The following is a 20311-nucleotide window of genomic DNA, read 5'->3' as shown; positions in this document are numbered from 1 at the left end:
ATGTATTTAAAGTGTTAGCATTGTCAATTAGCACCAAACAAAAAGTAGAGCTCAGGTTAATGTTCGTAGTTTTGCAGGTATTTCATCATAAATCAAAGTATTGGACATTTGACAGTGAAGGCGTTGGTTGATCTTTATAACAATTGCTTATGGAGAAAAAGGCATTATTATTTGAAAGCATGAGCTTGAAGAAAATACTTGTGATGGGTTAGTTGACACCTACTTCAAAAAAGTATATGTTTCCCAGAAAATTAATGTTTTGGTGATTTTAAAAGGGAAATCAAATGTGTTTGTATTTATTTTTCCTCCTGTATGCAGGTGTTCTCTAACGTTCTCTATCTTCCTCTGTCCATAGGAACGGGGAAAGATCGGCGTGATCTTCAACGTGGGAACGGACGACATAACCATCGAGGAGGGCGCAGTGATGGTGAGCGACGGCAAATACCACGTGGTGCGATTCACGCGGAGTGGTGGCAACGCCACACTACAGGTGGACAACCAGCCGGTCATCGAACGTTTCCCCTCAGGTAGGAACAGGGGCAATCCGGGGAGCTATCACTGTTGGATTCGAACCTTTGCAGTATTGAATTGTTAGATAAACGGGGTAACACAGTGGAGAGAGAAACAAAGCTTCTGAAAAGGATTGTTCGTTAAGGCAGCTTCCCATGTTCCACTCAAAGCGATTGGTCTGGTTTATTTATGATGGCATTCATATTTAGAACATGCCCGCATTATTCTAGGTGATTATGTTCTAACTCAAAGGCTGGAAGATTTGAGCAGCCTTCCCGAGGCAAGCAATCTCCTGTCGAAGAGCATCCAGCTCTCTGCACTTAGTCTACCATTGTAGCTCCTGGCACCGTGAAAGCCTGCATTGGATCGAGGCCAGCAGAATGCAAATATCAGGTCGGGAGGCACAGTTGGTGAGCATTGGTTTCGGGCAGGATATGGTAAAAAGGCCACCTTAGGTTGGGAAAAGTACGCGGAGGCGTTGATAAGTCATGCCTCGGCTCCAGACGCAGCATCATTACGCATGCAGACTTAAAACGAGGGCATACACCCGATGAGTCACTGCTGGGAGTGTGCTAATTCCCTCACTTGTTGTTTAACCATAATCATGGTATTCTATTACGGCCTGAATTATGAGGCTATTTTTGGTTGCGCAGAAGCTCTCAATTAATTTCTCTCTCCATTGTGTTTCCCCCTTTGTTCATGGTTGTTCAAAGGAAGACATTTTGTGTTCCCGTCATGAGTTTGCAGTCGGTAAACACCCGGCTAAACCAGGCTCTGCTGCCTACCATGGAAATCCAGTGACCTATATACAAAAGTAAGGGTTTTCAAAGCCACGAAGCTCTGGTACATTCATAAATTTGCAAAAAAAATTTAATCCTACATCGATGCTGTCCGACTGGTAAATCTCCTGCTGAAGTCGATGCGTTCCAGCTCTATTGTCGAAACAAACAGCATCTATGTGTCGTCATTGTTGCAAACAGCAGGAAGGGTGCCGCTAATGTGGCCATGATATTTACCCCAGTTGACATATAGAGCAATGGAAATGACTGTGACATTCTCTGTCACAGCAGTGATCCCGTATTTTGAGGCTTTGTTTTGGCATTGCGAAAAGTGCATTCTCTTGCGAATCCGTCGGCGTGGCGAGGCCAGACTGAGGGGCATACATCACAGCCAGGAGAGGAAGCGCCCTGTGACAGTTCACTCGCTTCACTTCTTATTATGATGGAAATCTGGCCCTTTTTTTCCGCAACGGCACACGCTCCGAAGAGGAGCCCTACAGTAGCACAAACCGCTCATAAAACAGCAGCGAAGCCGGCTGTTAACATCGGCAAGTGAATGTCATCATCCAAGTCTCTGTTTTGTTTCATCAGGAAACGGTATGCACGGCTTATATTGCATTCCCTTTATTCCTCTTCCCTTCCGCCCTCCGCGCCGCAGTTGTTGTCTTTGTCAAACGTTTCTTTCCTTTTCCTCTGCTTGATCAAGAATTGAAGAGTGTTGCTTTGTTGTTGTTTTTGTTGAGTTTTGCGCTTGTCTGCCGGGGGCTGGAGCCCGTCTGAAGTTTTAGGAGGTTATGGGGACTGCGAAAAGGAAATGGATGAAGGAGAGAGAGGGGTGTTGGGGGGGGGGGGGGACTTTGAGTGTATCTAGCGCACATAAATGAACTTTATCTATTCTACACACCAAACTATTTTTGGGCGCCCCGCTTTGAAGGCTCCGGCACACGCTTTGAAGGTTCCAGTCGTCAGCAAGAGTGAGGGGTTGAGGCAGGAGGTGTGTAAAGAGAGAGAGATAGAGAGATAATACTTTGTAGAGGGGAGAAAGAAAGAGGGGGAGTTCCCTTGTTGAATCAAGTTCCCGTGACCCAGATTCTCTAAACGGGACAAAATACTTCATACTCACGACACATTCAGACCTACTCAGTTTTCTTGATGCTTGTATTATGCAATATCATCGCCATGCTGTCCCAGTGGAACACTGAATCCTAAAATGTCCGTGTGAGCCGGATTTAGATGAAAACAGAACAAGTTGGCATGAAAGAAAACCTCAATGGGACATGTGTAAAGTGTTGCAGTTGCCAAAATTGTCTGGTTCCTCTAACAAGGAAGTGAAGTTTCCTGTGAAATGTCCCTCCCTGTTGGGACTGTTGTGACCCACATCAGGAAGTCTCGTATGCCTTCGCAGTTGTGCATTTGATATGGAATTTATCGTCACGTAGACGTAAGAACTGTAGAATTCCCATTGACAGGTTCTTTCTGTGTCTATTTTTGATACCTATATTTACACACACTATAATAATCAGGGCTTGGATTGGGACTTGCTTGCATACAGCAGTGCGGCCCAGGCTTGCCAGCAGCTGGCCTGTGAACAGAAGGCCATTGCGGGGTGATGATTTGGAGAGACAGGATGTTGACAGCAAACGTCGTCGTCTCGGGTCAGGCACATTCAACGGCAAAGCACCACGTCTCCTGATGTCCCACAAAGTGATGTTCGTAGTCCTCAGGGAGTGTGTGTGTGTGGTCCGTGTCTTATTCTACGTGCAACAGTACACGCATCGTGCACTGGTGTGTTTTTTTCTTTCTTTCTTGCATGTGTGCGTGTGTGCATGTACCCATTTGATGGATAGAGAGCAGACAAAACGTGTCAGAGAAGCACCCAGCCAGCTAATCCAGTGTGTCATGTGACCCCGGTGTGTCCTGCAGCAACAGTTATTGGCCCAGCCCACCTCCCACGTCCCCAAAATGGCAGACGGGCTCAATAACAGCATCCATGTGTCCCACTGAGCACCTCGAGCGTGGCCACAGATGAAAAGGCAGATGTTTGCAGCGGTGCCATACGGACTGTAATTTCACCATTTTACATCCGAATCCCTTTAGTTGCTGGTCGTGTGCTGGGAGGAAAGATAGCAGATACGACGGGAGTCATGATTCAGTCTGCAATGCTTTAGTTGCGATTTTACACCGTGCCCTTGAGATTTTCTGACAATTCCAAATGTTGCGTCCACAGAATGTTCATACTTGAAGAACATGGCCAGAGCCGTCACCTTCGTCCCACACAGTTATCAGAGCCATAAACACACAAACATGGAGCTTTGCCTCAGGGGTCGGTAGCTTCTGCGTCATTCTCATGAGCTTCACCAAACTTTAATTAAAGCAAGAATATGAGGCTTTTCAATGGAGAAATTACACATTGTTCAAAACATAACTGTAAGAAAGTCAGTGAGCTGACTGAGTAATGGCCAGTATACAGCAGAATGTACCTAAAGCGTGCCAATTTAAACTACTGGTTAAAGCAGACCAAGTAAGATTGTAGTGACGCGAGTGTATTGAATAGAATAATGGTGCGTTTTTATTGCCCAAGAATTGAACTTTTCACGTATAAGTGGGAGAAAGTGTAATGGCCTTTTTCAAAAGTTGCAGAGTCTGGCTTTAATGATCTGACTGTCTATTAAATGCCGGTTCAAAAGATTATTTTTTTTGTTGCTGCTGTGATTTTCCCAGAATGTACTCGCTAATGATGCAGCAGAGACAGCGCTGCAACATGTTCTACCTTTTGATTGTTTTGTGTGTAATTCTATATCCAACAATCAACATCCAGCAATACAGATTAAAAAGAATATTTATTTGTATCCTAAAAAAAACATATTCGTCAAATCCTGTGATTATCATGGTGAAAGTAGCCTCTGTGTTACTGTTCGATGCTGTGAAGTTAACCCCTGAACTGATCATGGGGTTCACACTCTCAGTCGGGAGGTCAGATGTAGTGAGTGGGGGCCTGCTACAGCATTAATCCCCCTCCTACAAGGAGCTAGTCAGTATTACAGCAGCTACTGCCTCAAAAAGAATAAGAATAGGAGATGAAAGAGCTTCAAGGGAGAAAATGTTCCCTAGTGTGTGTATGGCGTGTGTGTTTAACTATTCAAGTACAGATATTTACATAAACAGGCCCTTTTATGGGCTTATATGGTGTATATACATGGCCGTACATACCTTTGTTAGAGAGCATGTACACCTGTGTGCATGTACGGGGAAGCTGCTCCTGTGTCTCTGCTTTGTCTTGACGCTCCCCCTCCATCTCATCTTCTCTTTGCAAATCGCCTGACATTAACTATTTTTGTGATGGCAGTAATTCACCACAGCGGATTATGTTATTACGGTCAGAGAGGAGCTTCTGGGAAAAAAAGAGAAGGAATCCATCTGTTTCCTGTGGGTTTATACTACACTTGACATTTGGGCATCATTGCGGCCCCCCCTTTAGATAATCATCACACATTTCGCAACCGCGGTTATATTGTCACCATCGCCGGGGTATTGGCTGTGATTAACATATTCTGCCACCTCGTATTCCCACCGTTATGACCAATGAGAGGGCACGGTGCACTCTTTCACGCTTCGTTCTCTCTTTCCAGTGTTTACAGGCAGTAGATCTACCATGAAGCTATCATTTTGCTTTAGTTTTTGAACCAGAATTCAGTAGATTTAGAATAGAGGAAGTGGCGATGGTGGTGGTGAAGGGGGGGCATGGTTGGAGGGCACGACTGACAGGGGAGATAGAGGAGAGGAGAAGCAATAGTGCTCTACAGCGAAGTGCTCGGGATGCATTGCTGAGAAGTGATGGACTGATGGAGAAGATGACTGAGGAGAGGGAGTGATGGAGAAGGAGAGGCTGGGTAGAAGAAGAAACAAAAAGAGGGGGGCGAGATCCAGCGTGCACGCTCTAAGCTAGCTGCTGTCACTGCTGTGATGGATTCAATTCAATTCAATTCAATTCAATTTATTTTTGTATAGCCCAAAATCACAAATTACAAATTAGCCTCAGAGGGCTTTACAATATGTACACATTTGACATCCTCTTGTCCCGGAACCCTCACATCAGAACAGGAAAAACTCCCCAAAAACCCCTTTAACGGGGAGGAAAGAGGAAGAAACCTGTGGGAGAGCAAGAGAGGAGGGATCCCTCTCCCAGGATGGACAGACGTGCAATGATGTCATGTGTAGAACAGGATAGTGAATTACAACACATTCTATGTAATTACAGCACATGCAATGTATGACACAACCACGACAGGAGGCAAGACCTGGTCCAGGTTTAACCCGGATACACAGGAACCTGTGAGGCGAGAAAGCACAGAGACTCTGGTGAAGAAGCAGGTCAATAATGTGCATTAATGGTATCGGTAGTATGAAATAGTAATGTGAGTAATAATAAAAGTGATATTAGCAGTTGGAGTCAGCAGGGCCATGGTAGGAGGAAGGACCAGGGTCCAGATGAAACCATGCTCCATGGAAACCTGTGAGGAGAGGAAGCACAAGGACTCCGGGGAAGAGACAAAATCAGTACTGTGCATTAATGGTATCGGTAATAGGATTAATAATGTTAACAATGAAGATCGTAGTAGGTGTCAGCAGGGCCATGGCTGGTTGAAGAACCAGTGTCCACATAAAACTGCGGTCATCCTATGAGGCGAGAAAGCACAAATACTCCGGGGAAGAAGTAAAGTTAGTAATGAGCATTAATGGGACATCAATGCATACAGACGGAGGTGAAGAAGAGGAGGAGAGAGGTGCTCAGTGTAGGAAGTCCCCCTGTAGTTTTTGCCTATACCAGTTTGTCCATGGGCCGGTCCAAGGCAAGCCAGAGCCAGCCCTAACTATAAGCACTATCAAAGAGGAAAGTCTTAAGCCTACTCTTACATGTGGTGAGTGTGTCTGCCCCCCGGACTGAAACGGGAAGCTGGTTCCACAGAAGAGGAGCTTGATAACTGAAGGCTCTGGCTCCCATCCTACTTTGTAAGACTCTAGGAACCACAAGTAACCCTGAATTAATGGATCGCAGCTCTCTAGTAGGGCAGTATGGTACTATAAGCTCTTTAAGATATGATGGAGCCTGACCAATTCGGGCTTTGTAGGTAAGTAAAAGGATTTTAAATTCTATTCTAGATTTTACAGGGAGTCAGTGCAGAGAAGCTAATACAGGAGTAATATGATCTCTCCTCTTAGTTCTTGTTAGTACACAAGCTGCAGCATTCTGGATCAGCTGGAGAGATTTAAGAGACTTATAAGAGCAGCCTGAAAATAAGGAATTGCAGTAATCTAGTCTAGAGGTAACAAATGCATGAACTAATTTCTCTGCATCGCTTTGAGATAGGATGTGCCTGATTTTTGAAATATTACGTCGGTGAAAAAAGGCAGTCCTAGAAATAAGTTTTATCTGAGAGTTGAAAGACAAATCCTGATCAAAGGTAACTCCAAGATTCTTGACGGTGCTGCTGGATGCCAGCGCAATGCCATCTAGAGAAACTATATCATTAGATAACTGATTTAGTAGACCTAGTAGAATAACTTCAGTTTTGTCTGAGTTTAACATCAGGAAGTTGCAGGTCATCCAGGTTTGTATGTCCTTAAGACACGCTTGCAGTTTAGCGAGCTGGTTGGTCTCGTCTGGTTTGATCGATATATATAATTGAGTATCATCTGCATAACAATGAAAGGTTATAGAGTGTTTTCTGATAATATTGCCTAAAGGAAGCATATATAAGGTGAACAAGATTGGTCCAAGCACAGAACCTTGTGGAACTCCATAACTGACGTTGGTCTTCATCGAGGCTTCATCATTTACATAAACAAACTGAGATCGATCCGATAAATAGGATCCAAACCTTTGCGTTTGGATCCAGTGCGGTTCCTTTGATGCCAATATAATGTGCCAGTCTCTGCAACAGGATGTAGTGGTCTATAGTGTCGAACGCAGCACTAAGGTCTAACAGGACAAGAACAGAGACGAGTCCTTTGTCTGATGCGATTAGAAGGTCATTAGTTATTTTTACCAGAGCTGTCTCTGTGCTATGATGCTTTCTAAATCCTGACTGAAAATCCTCAAATAAACTATTGTTACACAGAAAGTCACACAACTGATTTGCAACTGCTTTCTCAAGGATCTTAGAGAGGAAGGGAAGGTTCGAGATCGGTCTATAGTTGGCCAACACCTCTGGATCCAGAGTGGGCTTCTTAAGAAGAGGTTTAATCACAGCTACTTTGAAGGACTGTGGTACATGACCTGTTACTAAAGACAGGATGATGATATCTAATAAAGTTGTGCTAATTAATGGTAGCACTTCTTTAAGCAGCCTAGTCGGTATAGGGTCTAAGAGACAGGTGGACGGTTTAGACGTAGAAATTGTTGAAGTCAGTTTGTCAAGGTCAATGGGAGTAAAGCCATCTAAACATATATCAGGGTTTACAGCTGTTTCTAAGGTTACTCTATTTGTGGAAAGATCGGTCGAGGGCAGGAGATTATTAATGTTCTCTCTAATAATTATAATTTTATCATTAAAGAAGTTCATGAAGTCATTGCTACTGAGGTCTATAGGGATACTCGGCACAACAGAGCTGTGACTCTCTGTCAGCCTGGCTACAGTGCTGAAGAGGAACCTGGGGTTGTTCTTATTTTTCTCTATTAACGATGAGTAATAAGCTGCTCTGGCATTACGGAGGGCCTTCTTATATGTCTTAAGACTGTCTCGCCAGAGTAACCGAGATTCTTCCAAGTTAGTGGAACGCCATGTTCTTTCAAGTTTTGCGGTGTTTGCTTTAATTTGCGGGTTTCAGGGTTATACCATGGAGCGAATCTCCTTTGTTTTACCAACTTCTTTTTTAAAGGAGCAATAGAGTCTAGTGTCCTTCTCAGTGAGCTTGTAGCACTGTCGACAAGATGATCAATCTGGGTCGGTCTAAAGCCAGCACAGGAGTCCTCCGTCACATCGAAGCATGGTATCGAGTTAAATACAGACGGAATCACTTCTTTAAATTGAGCTACGGCACCATCAGATAGACATCTAGTGTAGTAACTCTTGCTTAACGGTGTACACTCCGTTAGTAAGAATTCAAAGGTTATTAGATCATGGTCCGATAGAAGAGGGTTCTGTGGATAGACTATTAAATCTTCTATGTTAATGCCATAAGTCAGAACCAGGTCGAGAGTGTGGTTAAAACAGTGAGTGGGTTTCTGTACATTCTGACAGAAACCAATCGAATCTAATAATGAAATAAATGCAGAACTGAGGCTGTTGTTCTCGACATCCACATGAATATTAAAGTCACCTACAATAATTACTTTATCTGTTTTAAGGACTAGGCTTGATAAAAACTGAAAAAATTCCGATAAAAATTCCGAATACGGACCTGGGGCCCGGTACACTGTAACAAATATAACTGGCTGTATTGTTTTCCAGGTTGGGTGTGAAAGACTAAGAACCAAGCTTTCAAATGAGTTGTAGTCTAGTTTAGGTTTAGGGTTTAATAATAGGCTAGAGTCAAAGATGGCTGCTACTCCACCTCCTCGGCCGGCGCCTCGAGGAATGTGAGTATTGATATGACTTGGAGGAGTTGATTCATTTAGGCTGACATATTCATCATTACTCAGCCAGGTTTCAGTAAGACAAAATAAATCAATATGATGATCTGATATTAGCTCATTTACTAGTAGAGCTTTAGATGACAAAGATCTGATATTTAAGAGTCCACATTTAATTATCCTATTATGTTGTACTGTTGCGGTCGTTTTAACTTGGATTAAGTTATTTAGTTTAACTCCTCGATCGTTTATTTTTGATTTAATTAATTTAAGTGGCCGTGGGGCAGACACAGTCTCGATGTGGTTTTGCGTGAGTAACTGCTCTAATGGAAGCTCAGAGGAGTGTGTAAGACTGCAACTCTGCTTCCTGGTCTGATCTCTGGGTTGTCATGTACCAGGTCCATACAGAAACTGGGTCAGATTTGCAGAGATGAGATCTGCTCCATCCAAAGCAAACCAGGTTTTCCCCAGAAAGTGTCCCAGTTATCTACGAAGCCCACATTGTTTGCTGGGCACCACCAAGACAGCCAGCGGATGAGGCTTTGCATGTTACTGAATAATAAGCACTTCACAAATTGGATTGCGTCACAGCAAGGAAGATTACATTCACGCGGTACAGTGTGGTACAGCGTGCGCATGCCGCTCACGCCCACACACACAATGTAGCGATGCACAGTAATAACTACTGCTACAGCTACTAGCGAACAAAACGACTCGCTTCTGAAATGCACCGAGACACAATGGCGTTCATTGTCGAGTAGGCCAACACGCCGCTTGATGCTGATCGCGAATCAATGGCAGGACAAAAGAAAAGAGGAAAGATAAACGCAGTGCAAAGACAGGGCTATTGTCATGCCCTGTTTTCATTCTGTCAGGCATTTAGGGGATCCGTTCAGCGTGAAGGCTGACCATTAGAGACAAGGCAAGGCAAGTTTATTTGTATAGCACATTTCAACAACAAGGTAATTCAAAGTGCTTCACATGAAACCATTAAAAGCATAAAGGCAAAAGTAAAGGAGATTTAAAACATACATTGAAACAATAATCGATGTCTCCCTGAGACATTACGCTGCACGCAATCAACCATACACTGCCGCAATTCTGCAATTACTCGCACACAAACCACGTCTGGAAAAGATCTCTGCCGATCTGCAGAGGAAAGAGGGGGAACAAGACAGCGTCTAGACGTGTCTTCTCATTTGTGCCAGCGAGGTAAGCTCCAGCTCCTCCGACTGAGCTGTTACGGTGTTCTTACCCCTCGGATAAATGTTCCTCGAAAAAAGGGGTCAGGGAAAACTCCCAGCCGCCGATTTCCTTCCTCCTACCCCCTTTATATCATGTCGCCACAGTGTCTAGATATCCATCTTTTGTCTTTCGCAACCTCCACACCCAAAGAGGGGGAAAAGGAAACCAATTGTGAATAACCAAGGCAGATACATGTGAGGAGGGGAGGCCGAGGCAGTCCAGAACCGCTTCCCTCTTGGCAAAAGCAATATGAGAGCACTCAGCGGTGGCAGTTAAAATGCTAAGAGTAGAGAGGAGCAACAGGAGTAGGACAGGAGAGGGGTGCACTCTGCACAGGCCGATGCAGTCAGACAAATGGCTGGAAGCATATAGACTTTAGTCGAGCGTGGACGAGATTTCACTAGACTGGCTCGGGCTCCAAGCAGGGAGTATGGAAGCGGCGCTGTGTGACTTCGACGGTCCACCGAGCAGAAGATGGTAGAAGAGTGCGCGGGGTGATGCACAGAGCGCAGCGTGGCCTCGGAAATCATCTGCTTTGTCTTTCTGTCTTCGGAGGAGCACCTCTATATGCTGTCAGCTATAGGCTCATTCATCTGCTAGCTCGCCGTGCTCTTTGTCATTAATGGTGCTTAAGATAATTACAATATGCACTGTTGCAGCAGCACCAGTGTGATCTAAGCACAGAGCATCTACCGAGTCGTCGCTACAGCCTGTAATTACACCGACGCTGGGAGACTTATACTTGATTTCAGTCATTCCATTTTAGGAGCTTTATAAAAAACTTTCTGCTACTTTTAACTTCCACTCTTTACTCCACTGTATTTGTTTGACTGCTACTATAGGTATTAGTGCACTGATGGTCTCGTTTACTTATTTAGGTCATATAAAGGCATCAGTATTAAATTGAAACTGTTACGTAACCTGTGCAAAGTTCATCACAGTAACTTTAAGTACATTTTTGAAGAGAGTTAAGCAAAGTATTTAAATACTTTGTCCCTGTTTCAGTGGTGCAGATGATACCACGAAGATGCTCAGTAATTCTTTAACCTAATTTCCAACATGCATTAAACATGTTCATTGTTCTTAGTTATTAATTAAGTTTTCCAAGTCTCATTGCATGTCTAATAACTCTCCTGAGGGAACTGCGAGTGCTTTTAGGCCATTGATCTGATACAATACATAACTGACATCTGTCAAAGTTTGGATTAGGATTTTGACTCATCATTCAATTCTGTTAAGTGCAGCAAAAAAAGGTGAGAGAGTTAATTGAGGTCAGCCAGCTGAGTCACTTCAGTCCCCCCCCCCCCCGTTCAGCGTGTTCTTATTGGGCCTCTGGTGCTGTGCGACTCCTGATTGGATCTTGCACAGTTGGAAGGTATCTCCAATTATTGGCCTGTGGCTATGGGATGATGGAGAGAGAGGGGGAACAGAGAGATAGTGAAGCAAGTAATGATGAGGAGGGGGGGGGAGCAGACACAGCTAAGTAGTGCAGAGCAGGAGAGGGAAAAGATTGCTTTAGGTAATTAGAGAAGTGACAGCTTTGATTTCCACATGAGTGGTGGGGGGGGGGCTTTCCCTGGCTCACTCCGGCAAGCCACCCTCGCACAAATCCACCGTGGCCGAGATGAAAGGTGGCGAGGATCCGAGAAGAGAGAGGGGAAGAAATGGAAACGAGCATATTGAATTGATAACTGCTACACGGATGAAAGATGATCAAGCAGTTAAAGCAGTGAGATATCACACTGACACGAGCGGTGGGTGATGTATTTACATTGAACAAAGGAGTGTGTGGGTAGGTAAACCGCTTCCTTTTCCTGCGCGTTTCACATGAAGAAACACAACTTGCCTGCGTTCTTTAGCTGAAAAGATAAAAATACACTAAAACACGTCTATTCGTGTACGTTTTATCTAGTTTTATTAAAGGACCAGTGTGTAGCATTTAATGGGATCTATTAGCGGAGATTGAATAGAATATACATATATATATGAAATATGTTTTCATTGGTGTATCATCACCGTAACTAAGAAGCATTCGTTAGCTTAGAAGGAGCCCTTCATATCCACATAGGGAGCAGGTCCTCTTCACAGAGTCTGCCATGTTGCACCGCTATGTTTCTACAGTAGCCCAGAACGGACAAACACTGGCTCTACAGAGAGCCTTTTCTGTTGCTGAAGGCCATCGTAGTTTTCAGACGCACTCAGAAAGGGTTATTCAGTTAATGTCGATCTGCAATCTCAACCCTAAATGCCACTAAATCCCACACACTCCTACAAGACAAATCTAACTGTTCATTAAAAGCCCCTTACACACATGCACTGCAACCCTGAAAGGTATTATCCGGAGGAGCTGTATGTGAGAACGCAACTGTCCAAATCACCCGGACTAGGCCATTAAACAGACTTCACTCTGCCAGCTCCAGTCTGTTCAATGTCCATCGATGAATAGAGCCGGTCATTGTCTGGAGAACTCACTGCGCGTTGATGACGTTTCCATCGCATAGCAGGTGATGAACCGGAAGATCACAAACACCCTGAAGAGAAGAGGCATGACTAATTAGAGAGACGGCGCTCTTTGGGGACTTCTGTCGGTAAGGTCAAAATCATTTGGGAAATTCGAGGAACGGCAAGAGACTCGGTTGTTTATAACTAGGTTGAAAACCGCAACTTCATCCGTGTCATGTCCTGCCTCCTGAAGCTTTACCCAGACTCTTAAACCAAAGGAGTATTTAAGAAGGAAATACTTGTTTTAAGAAAATAAGACTTCTAGGACTTAATAACAGACAAGAATGTTTGATAAAATGGACATTTCTACAGGGATGAATTCAGAAGCTAGCGCGGGACTACAGCGAATAGGGCAGTGGTTCTTCTCCCCATCTGCTCCAAAACATCCAGTGGATATGAGAGCAATCCATCTAAAGTTGCCTCATGAAAAACAGAATGAGGCTAGCTCGACAGAGAGCGGTTTCTGTGAGAGGGAGGGAGAGCGAGATGGCTGGTGTAATCTCCATTCTTGTGGATGGATTTCCGATGTGGGTGTCCTGTACAAGGGCATCTGGCTGCCTGCAGAGCTACACGATATACAGTTGGCTCCTTGGTGGGTCTCCACACACACACTCACGTCACGTATGTACCGAGACAGAGCGAGACGGAACCGTGTGTGATTCATATGCTGGACACACGCTAGAACCCAGCCCCCCCAGACAGACAGAGACACGAGACGCTCTACTCTCCGAGCACGGCGCTCGGTTCTCTCTGTCGTCCTCCAGCTCGCTTCGTGTCTTCCTGAAGTGCCAGTCAATCAGCATGCCCTGCCCCCTAGCGCAGCAGCTGTGATACCTGCCCAGGACGGGGTCCCGTCATGGCTGTTAATCCGGCCGACGCTCCAGGCGGCGAACACGGGGAGAGACAACAGATAGGTTTCTGGCTCCCACAGAGGAGATACCACCAGTGTTTCGGGGTGGGTTCTGAGCCTCGGGCGGTCCAGAGCCGCAGGCGTGTTGGCTGGCCATGACTAGTGCGGATACGTACGGACCAGCTGTTTTGGCTCACACCTTGGTTTATATTTGATTTAAGATAAACTATTCATATGCATTTCTAATTAGAATGCACAAGCTTTTTGCCCATATGTCCACCAATTACACGTCTGATGAATAGGAGAATTCCTGCTGTAGTAGATCATTAACAAAATACCTATAATGTCTCTTTCTGGCGTCTGCACTACCAAGCCTTAGACTGAAATAGAGTTATTCATTGGTGCTAAGGCCATGTTGTCACCAAATAACTGGCTTGTGACTGCTGCAAGTGAGCACGTTACATGTCGGCTACCAGTAAAAGGGATGATACCTGTATTATCGTGTTATCCCGTATTACTTAATGCATCACAATCCAGGACAGAGACAAGTTTCTCAGTTTATTGTGAATGAGACATGATGTTTCCATGCACCTCATCATCATTAAACATCCCTAGAATCCTGCATTTCCCATGATGTAAATAGCATTTTTAATTAGACACTCACCGAAACCGATATACAGCTGTTGAGAATTTCTGTCCTTTACTAACTGATTTAACTTTGACATGTAAAATAAATCTGTGCAATGGGCCTTCAAAGTCCCAGGGAAACTTAAGTCAGTGCTTTGCATTTGATTGGCCTGCTACAAGGTGGGCGGGGTTATAATGTTGTCTAAAATTGGCCGTTACTAGCTTAGTTAAGCACACGTCATATTTTTATTAAATATGGGATGTGGTCTAAAAGGGTTGAAAAGGCATTCTTTCATCTCAACTGTAAGATAATGTTAATCATATTGCAGCCACTGTAATGTCCATTGCAGTAGCATTGTTTTACTTTCTTTCACATCCAGCAAAGGGAATAGTGCTGTGAGCAGAGCGAGTGCGATAATGGCGGTGAGGGAGGGGGGGCCCAGCTGTTTAATCTATTCTCATGCCGGTGGGGGAGGCGGGCGCGAAGGTAAAAGTTTCACTGGTTTCACTCAGAATGACTTATTTCTCCAAGGATGCGAGCGCAAACACATGCAAACAAACAAGTAGGACACGGAGGGATTTAGATTCTCCGACAGCCGGAGCGTGGATGACACAAATACAACCCGTCCAACAGAACTTTGTGGGATTATTTTCCCACGGCTCCACACACTTTTCATTCATCACATCGCATCCTGCTCTCCATGGTTGCCATCACTTTTTCGTCCCCTTGTCCATCGTTTCATTTGGAGCGGACACACAAAACCATTGTTTGTTGATTCCTCCGCCATTTTTCGGTCGTTGATGAGGATGTTGTCACTCGCTAGTGTTTGCCAGGGAAAGAACACACATACATTTGCATACTGTACACACACACACTTCACTCTTATTACTTCCCCCATAACACTCAGTCAGTCTCCATGTGTGCGTGTAATGGATGGCAGTGCCTGTGTCACAATGTACTGCATTTGATGTCCTTGTAAAAACTCACTCTGTGACCAGGCAATGAAGAGGGATGGGGGATAAAATGGAGTGATAGTGGACAAAACAAAAGGTATTTAAGTAGGAGGCAGGAAGAAGTAAGGAAGAGACTTTTGATGAAGGGAAGAAATAGAGGACAAAGATGGATGGAAGAAATTGGAGGGGAGTGGATGAATAAAAAGAGATGATTGTGGAGGAAGGAAGGAGGGTCAAAAGCTAAATAAGGAATAATGGAAAAGGAGGGAATCTGGAGACAAGAGGGAAGTAGTGGAGGATCAAGGAGAGAATGGGGCATGTAAGGAGGGTAAGAAAAAGGACAGTATGAAGTGTGGCTGGATGGTTGTTGGAGAACAAGGGAAGGACAGTATTATAAGTGAGTGAAACAAGGATTAAGGAAAATAGAAACGGAAGGAAACCTTCCACAGAGGCACAGAGGAAACGCACATTTGAGGCGTAGTTTCCTGTCTGCGGTGTCCCACGGCTGCCACTAGAGGGAGAACTACATCTCTCCAGCTGATGCGCCTCATTAACTATATTCATGGCTGATAAAATGCCCCCCCCCCTCGGTGTGACTCAGACAAGAAAGTTGGAAGAGGGAGGAGGTTTAGTCAGGTTTGTGGATGAGATGGCAGATGCAGCAGTAGGAGAAGAACATGCTCGCGCAGGATTGATTCATCTCACTAAGGACTGCTGCCTCCCACTATTTTTCTTTCACTGATATTATTTGGATTTTCTGAACAACCTCACCCCTCTCACCACCCCTCCACCCCCAACCACCACCACCCCTACTTAAGTCATTGCTGCAGAGCGCCCATGTCACCTCTAAAGTGGGGTTGTGCGTGCGGGCGGTGCCCTGTAATTGCTGCACTGCCTTTCCCCTCCAGAAGACAGAGTGGTACCTATAGTAATCTTAAGAGCAGTGTGAAACACATGGATGCAGTTGGTCACACGAACATGCTGCTGTACAGGTCTCAGAACAGTTTGTTCAGTGGTCAGAATAGATAAAAGTTTGACAGAATTCTGACAGGATCTCGACCGTTTTCAGACCAACAGGTGTGTCAGTTTAAGGAGTGACCGTGTTAACTGGTGACTTACAGGCAAATGCATCCATTGTTGCTTAGGTTAACTTACATAAAGACTTTACGGAGATAATAAACAGTGACGAGCATGTATTTAAAAATTTAGATTAAAAAAATTCAAACTTAAAATGGCTTTTAAGAGGACACCTTCATGTTCTGTTGCTGTTTTCAACAGCTGCTCTGACTACAAGTAAACACGCACAATTTGGCTAAGAGGCACCAGTTAACACGATCACTCGTTAAACCGAAACACCCTTGGAGTCTTTAGCTGCAAACTATTAAACGTGTTGACTTCCACAGGACTGATCAAAAGTGCTATGTCATGGTGTTTGACATTCTGCACAGGACCACAGATAACGGAGTAGAACGTGACTTGTACGCCCCTAATTTCTCTCTGGTGTGACGTTACACGCCAGCTTTCCCCACCAAGTACATATACTTATCTGACCACTTGCTAATGCGTTCTTCCCACTCACTTACACACTTTCCCACACGGATCTGGAAAGTCAAGTTTTTTTAGGTTGCATTTGCCATCTTTGGTGCTTGACGCCCTTGCATAGCTTGCCAAGCTTTTGCACTTTGGCGTACTTCCTTTGCCAAACTGCGGGCGTACACTTATATCATTGTTTACAAACTGTAGAAGGGTCTATTAGAAGTAATAAAATCATAATTACTGGCCATTATAAATTATAGATGGATGAAAGCAACCACTAGCAATCTGTGACTTCCTATGTATGACCTGCACATTTATTGACAGTCCTCCCCCGCATTAATGAACGCATGAACACCGAGAGCTCCAGGTGCAACATACGAATGTCACTAAGTCATCTGGTACGTTGGAACCACCTGCTGTTACATGTTCATCCTGCTTGCTTCTCCATCTGCCATGCCAGCCGTCATTCATTCCACTCCTTCCTTCTACATTCAATTCTTATTTTTGACAGTGGCCTTCTTTGCCATGCACAAACTGTTCATACATGGCACACACACACACACACACAGTACACATACACGCCTGTGCGAGGCATTATTGCGCAGGCAGAGAGACCCCTGGGGAGTGGAAGTAGGTACTGCAGAACTGAGAGGTGGTCTATTTTAGATCACTGCAGCAGCACAGAGCAGTGTGGGGAGCAAAATCAAAGTGCACTGGTTCGGATGCAAGATCACTTCAGAGCTCGCCTGTTTACTGTTTGGTCCCAAGCTCTGCTTCAATCTTTAACGGGTCTCTCTCCAGACAATTTCATAAGCCAATGGCTCTCCGACATTCCATGTCAGACTCACATTCAGGCCCAAAATTGCTCATATCGTGTTGTCGGAGACAACAACAGATTTTGTTCAATTTTGATTTAGGGGGAAATCACGGAATCCATTTCATCACACTGTGGTTCCGTTTGGCTTACAGTGGCTCATGATAACAGAGCCCAGGAGTAAATGGAGGTTACTTGGAGCTTGATTTTTCTGAGTTCTGTGGTGCTTGAGGTACACTTTGACATACTGTGTAGGCTACTTGGGGCCAGTTCACACATAAAGGTCTGGTTCCTGAAGCGAACTAGTCTGAGGATGATACATTGTTTCCGTTTTCCAACTGGTCCGGTTTGCATTGACAAAGTCAGAATTCAAATGGTCCAGAAATTGTTCAACAAAAGGCATGTGTTGGAAATGTAACAAGACAACAAAACCCTCCCAATTTCTGTCTGGACATCGTACGTCATGGAGCACCGTCCGGTTCTGTTCATATTGGTGGTGATCTGGAGTCTGAAGAGGACTGCACAGATAATTTCCTTATACCGCTGAATATTTTGAATATCTTGGTTTTTTTTATGCACCTTCTCGAGTAATTGAGAAATGTTTTCTTCAGTCCAGATATTCAGGAGGCATTTCCCTTTGTCCTGAGCCCAGGTTCTTCCTGTCACCTGACAAAATTAGGTTACTAATTCACAAGTAACAAAAAACAGGATAAGATGATTGTTTTTTACCAGAATTACACATAAATGGTACGTTTCCTGTAATTTGTTCGAATGGTGTTCACACCAGAAATGAACCGCTCCAGAGTCCACTTGTCAGCAGTCCGAGACCGCCCTTTTGAGGTGGTCCAGAGAGCGGTTGTTTGTTCCGCACCAGGGTTCGAGGTCCAGCGGTCACACCAACGATTCAACTGGCCTGACCAGGACTGGTCTGAACGCGCCCTTAGAGCCCTTAGCACCTTGTAAGTGGCAGGTGACACAGTCTTTATATAGTTCTTTATATACTCATGAATGTTGTAAATTGGATAACTGGTAAATGGACTGTACTTGTATAGCACTCTTCTAGTCTTCCGACCGCTCAAAGTGCTTTAACACATGCCATCAGTCACCTGTTCACACCCATTCATACACTGATGGCAGGGACTACCATGCAAAGTGCCACCTACCATCAGGACTCTAACATTCTTACCCATTCACACACAGCTTGCGGGAGCAATTTGGGGTTAAGTGTCTTGCTTAACCCCAAATTGCTCGACTCGAACCGCCAATCCTCTGATTGAAGGACAACCCTGCTCTACCACTGAGCCACAGTCGCCCAAGTAAATTCCAGTAAATCACAATGATAACAGAATCTTCCAAATTTTTCGGGAACCCCCAAGAACCTTGTCCCTCCTCAATGATGCCTGGGGATTCCCTGACCCCATTTTTTGTGAATCACTGAGCTAGCACAGACTATAATCTGCGAAAATTGCCGTTTCGACATAGACAATGAGGCCTAATTAAGCCTCTGACCTTGCCACCACATTAGGCTTCATCAAACCCCCAGCCCGGCCTTCATCAGCCACCAACTCGCCTAATTCCGCCTCCGGTTCTATTGGCAGTGCTGGAGATGCACACAGCATGACCCAGAGGTTGATTGAAGTGAAGTGAGGGATAATAAGTTTGTGCGGCGGTGATGAAACTTCTTTGACATGCTGATGAAGTGATGCTAATTGCCAAGTGCCACTGAGAAGGGCTCAATTATTGCATAAGGGGAGGGAAAAAGAAGAGAAAAACAGTGGTGACAGTTTCAATAAATCCTTTTCGCTTCAGTTGAAGTCGAGCCGTCTGATCCAAAGGGAAGTGATGCTCCATGGGAAGAACGCCATCCTGTTGTCTGATTTGGGAGGTGATGATTTTCTCACAATCTCTTTGTGTGCAGTGGCAACCAAAATATGTCTTCCTTGAAACAACCATGACATGTGTTTTAGTGCTGTGTGATTATCTCATGTGAAATAACAATGCTTTGTTGCTGACATTGAAATATCTTTTTTCTGCTTTATTCCTTCACAGTGAAGTAATTCTGTTGTTCAATGATTGATGTTTCTGTGTGTGATTCTAGCTAAACTTACTTCATTACTGCTAATGCATTTCTAAATTGTATTCACTTTGCGGATATCATTAGTTTCTGCAAATGCAGTCACACTATATCTAAATAATTCATAAATCTGTTTAAAAAACAAGCACTTAAACTCAAGGTAACTAGAATGCTGTTAACTTGTCTAACCAAACCAACCAGCCCAAAAACACATCCTCAAGTTCTTCCTGTCCTAACTAAAGCTGATTTAAAGTACATAACTTGCTAAACATTTGCCATGTTGCCCTTCTAACCTCTAACCTTTCAACTTCCAGATGTCTTTGTAACCTCTCTTAATTTGTCTTTTCCAAATTTCTTTAAAGGGAACTTTGATAATGAGCGCCTGGCTATTGCTAGACAAAGAATCCCATACCGACTTGGTCGGGTAGTTGACGAGTGGCTACTCGACAAAGGTAATAAAATCCCTTTAACTCCACTAATGATCTAACCGCTTAACCTTCCGTTAACCACCACTCTGGAGGAGGTGCAGTGCCACGCAACAGGGGTGATTGTGATTTGGCTCTCGAACAGAACTGCAGGTCCCCTTCAATCCACTGCAGATTTAACATGCCCAGCAGTAATCGGCTGATACATTGTAACTCATTCCATTAAATTCTTCCTTATCTTGATTGGTGTGTGAAAACCATACATTTGCCTAAATTTTACAGCCCAGCTTGCCCAGTTAAGGCAGTTTTCTGTGTAATAATTGGCAAAAAAATAACACAGTATATCGTTTTTCATATTCTGTAGCATTGGTATGCAAATATCCAAGGGACCATATCCAAAGCACCTTAAACTGGGGCTGCAT

General features: G+C 44.3%; 1 protein-coding gene across 1 annotated transcript in view; it reads left to right on the top strand.

The window, feature by feature from the left end:
• Positions 1-20311, top strand: part of nrxn2b (neurexin 2b) — a 569330-nt gene that overhangs the window by 523693 nt on the left and 25326 nt on the right. The window contains exons 17-18 of the mRNA XM_079295191.1: positions 356-527; positions 19827-19916. Coding sequence (XP_079151317.1) covers positions 356-527; positions 19827-19916 — 262 coding nt within the window. The remainder of the gene's footprint in view (positions 1-355; positions 528-19826; positions 19917-20311) is intronic.

Source organism: Melanostigma gelatinosum (assembly GCF_949748355.1).
Source record: "Melanostigma gelatinosum genome assembly, chromosome: 23".
In the NCBI taxonomy this organism is placed as follows: Eukaryota; Metazoa; Chordata; class Actinopteri; order Perciformes; family Zoarcidae; genus Melanostigma; species Melanostigma gelatinosum.
The sequence above is the reverse complement of the archived record's forward strand: the minus strand, read 5'-3'. Positions and strand labels throughout refer to the sequence as shown.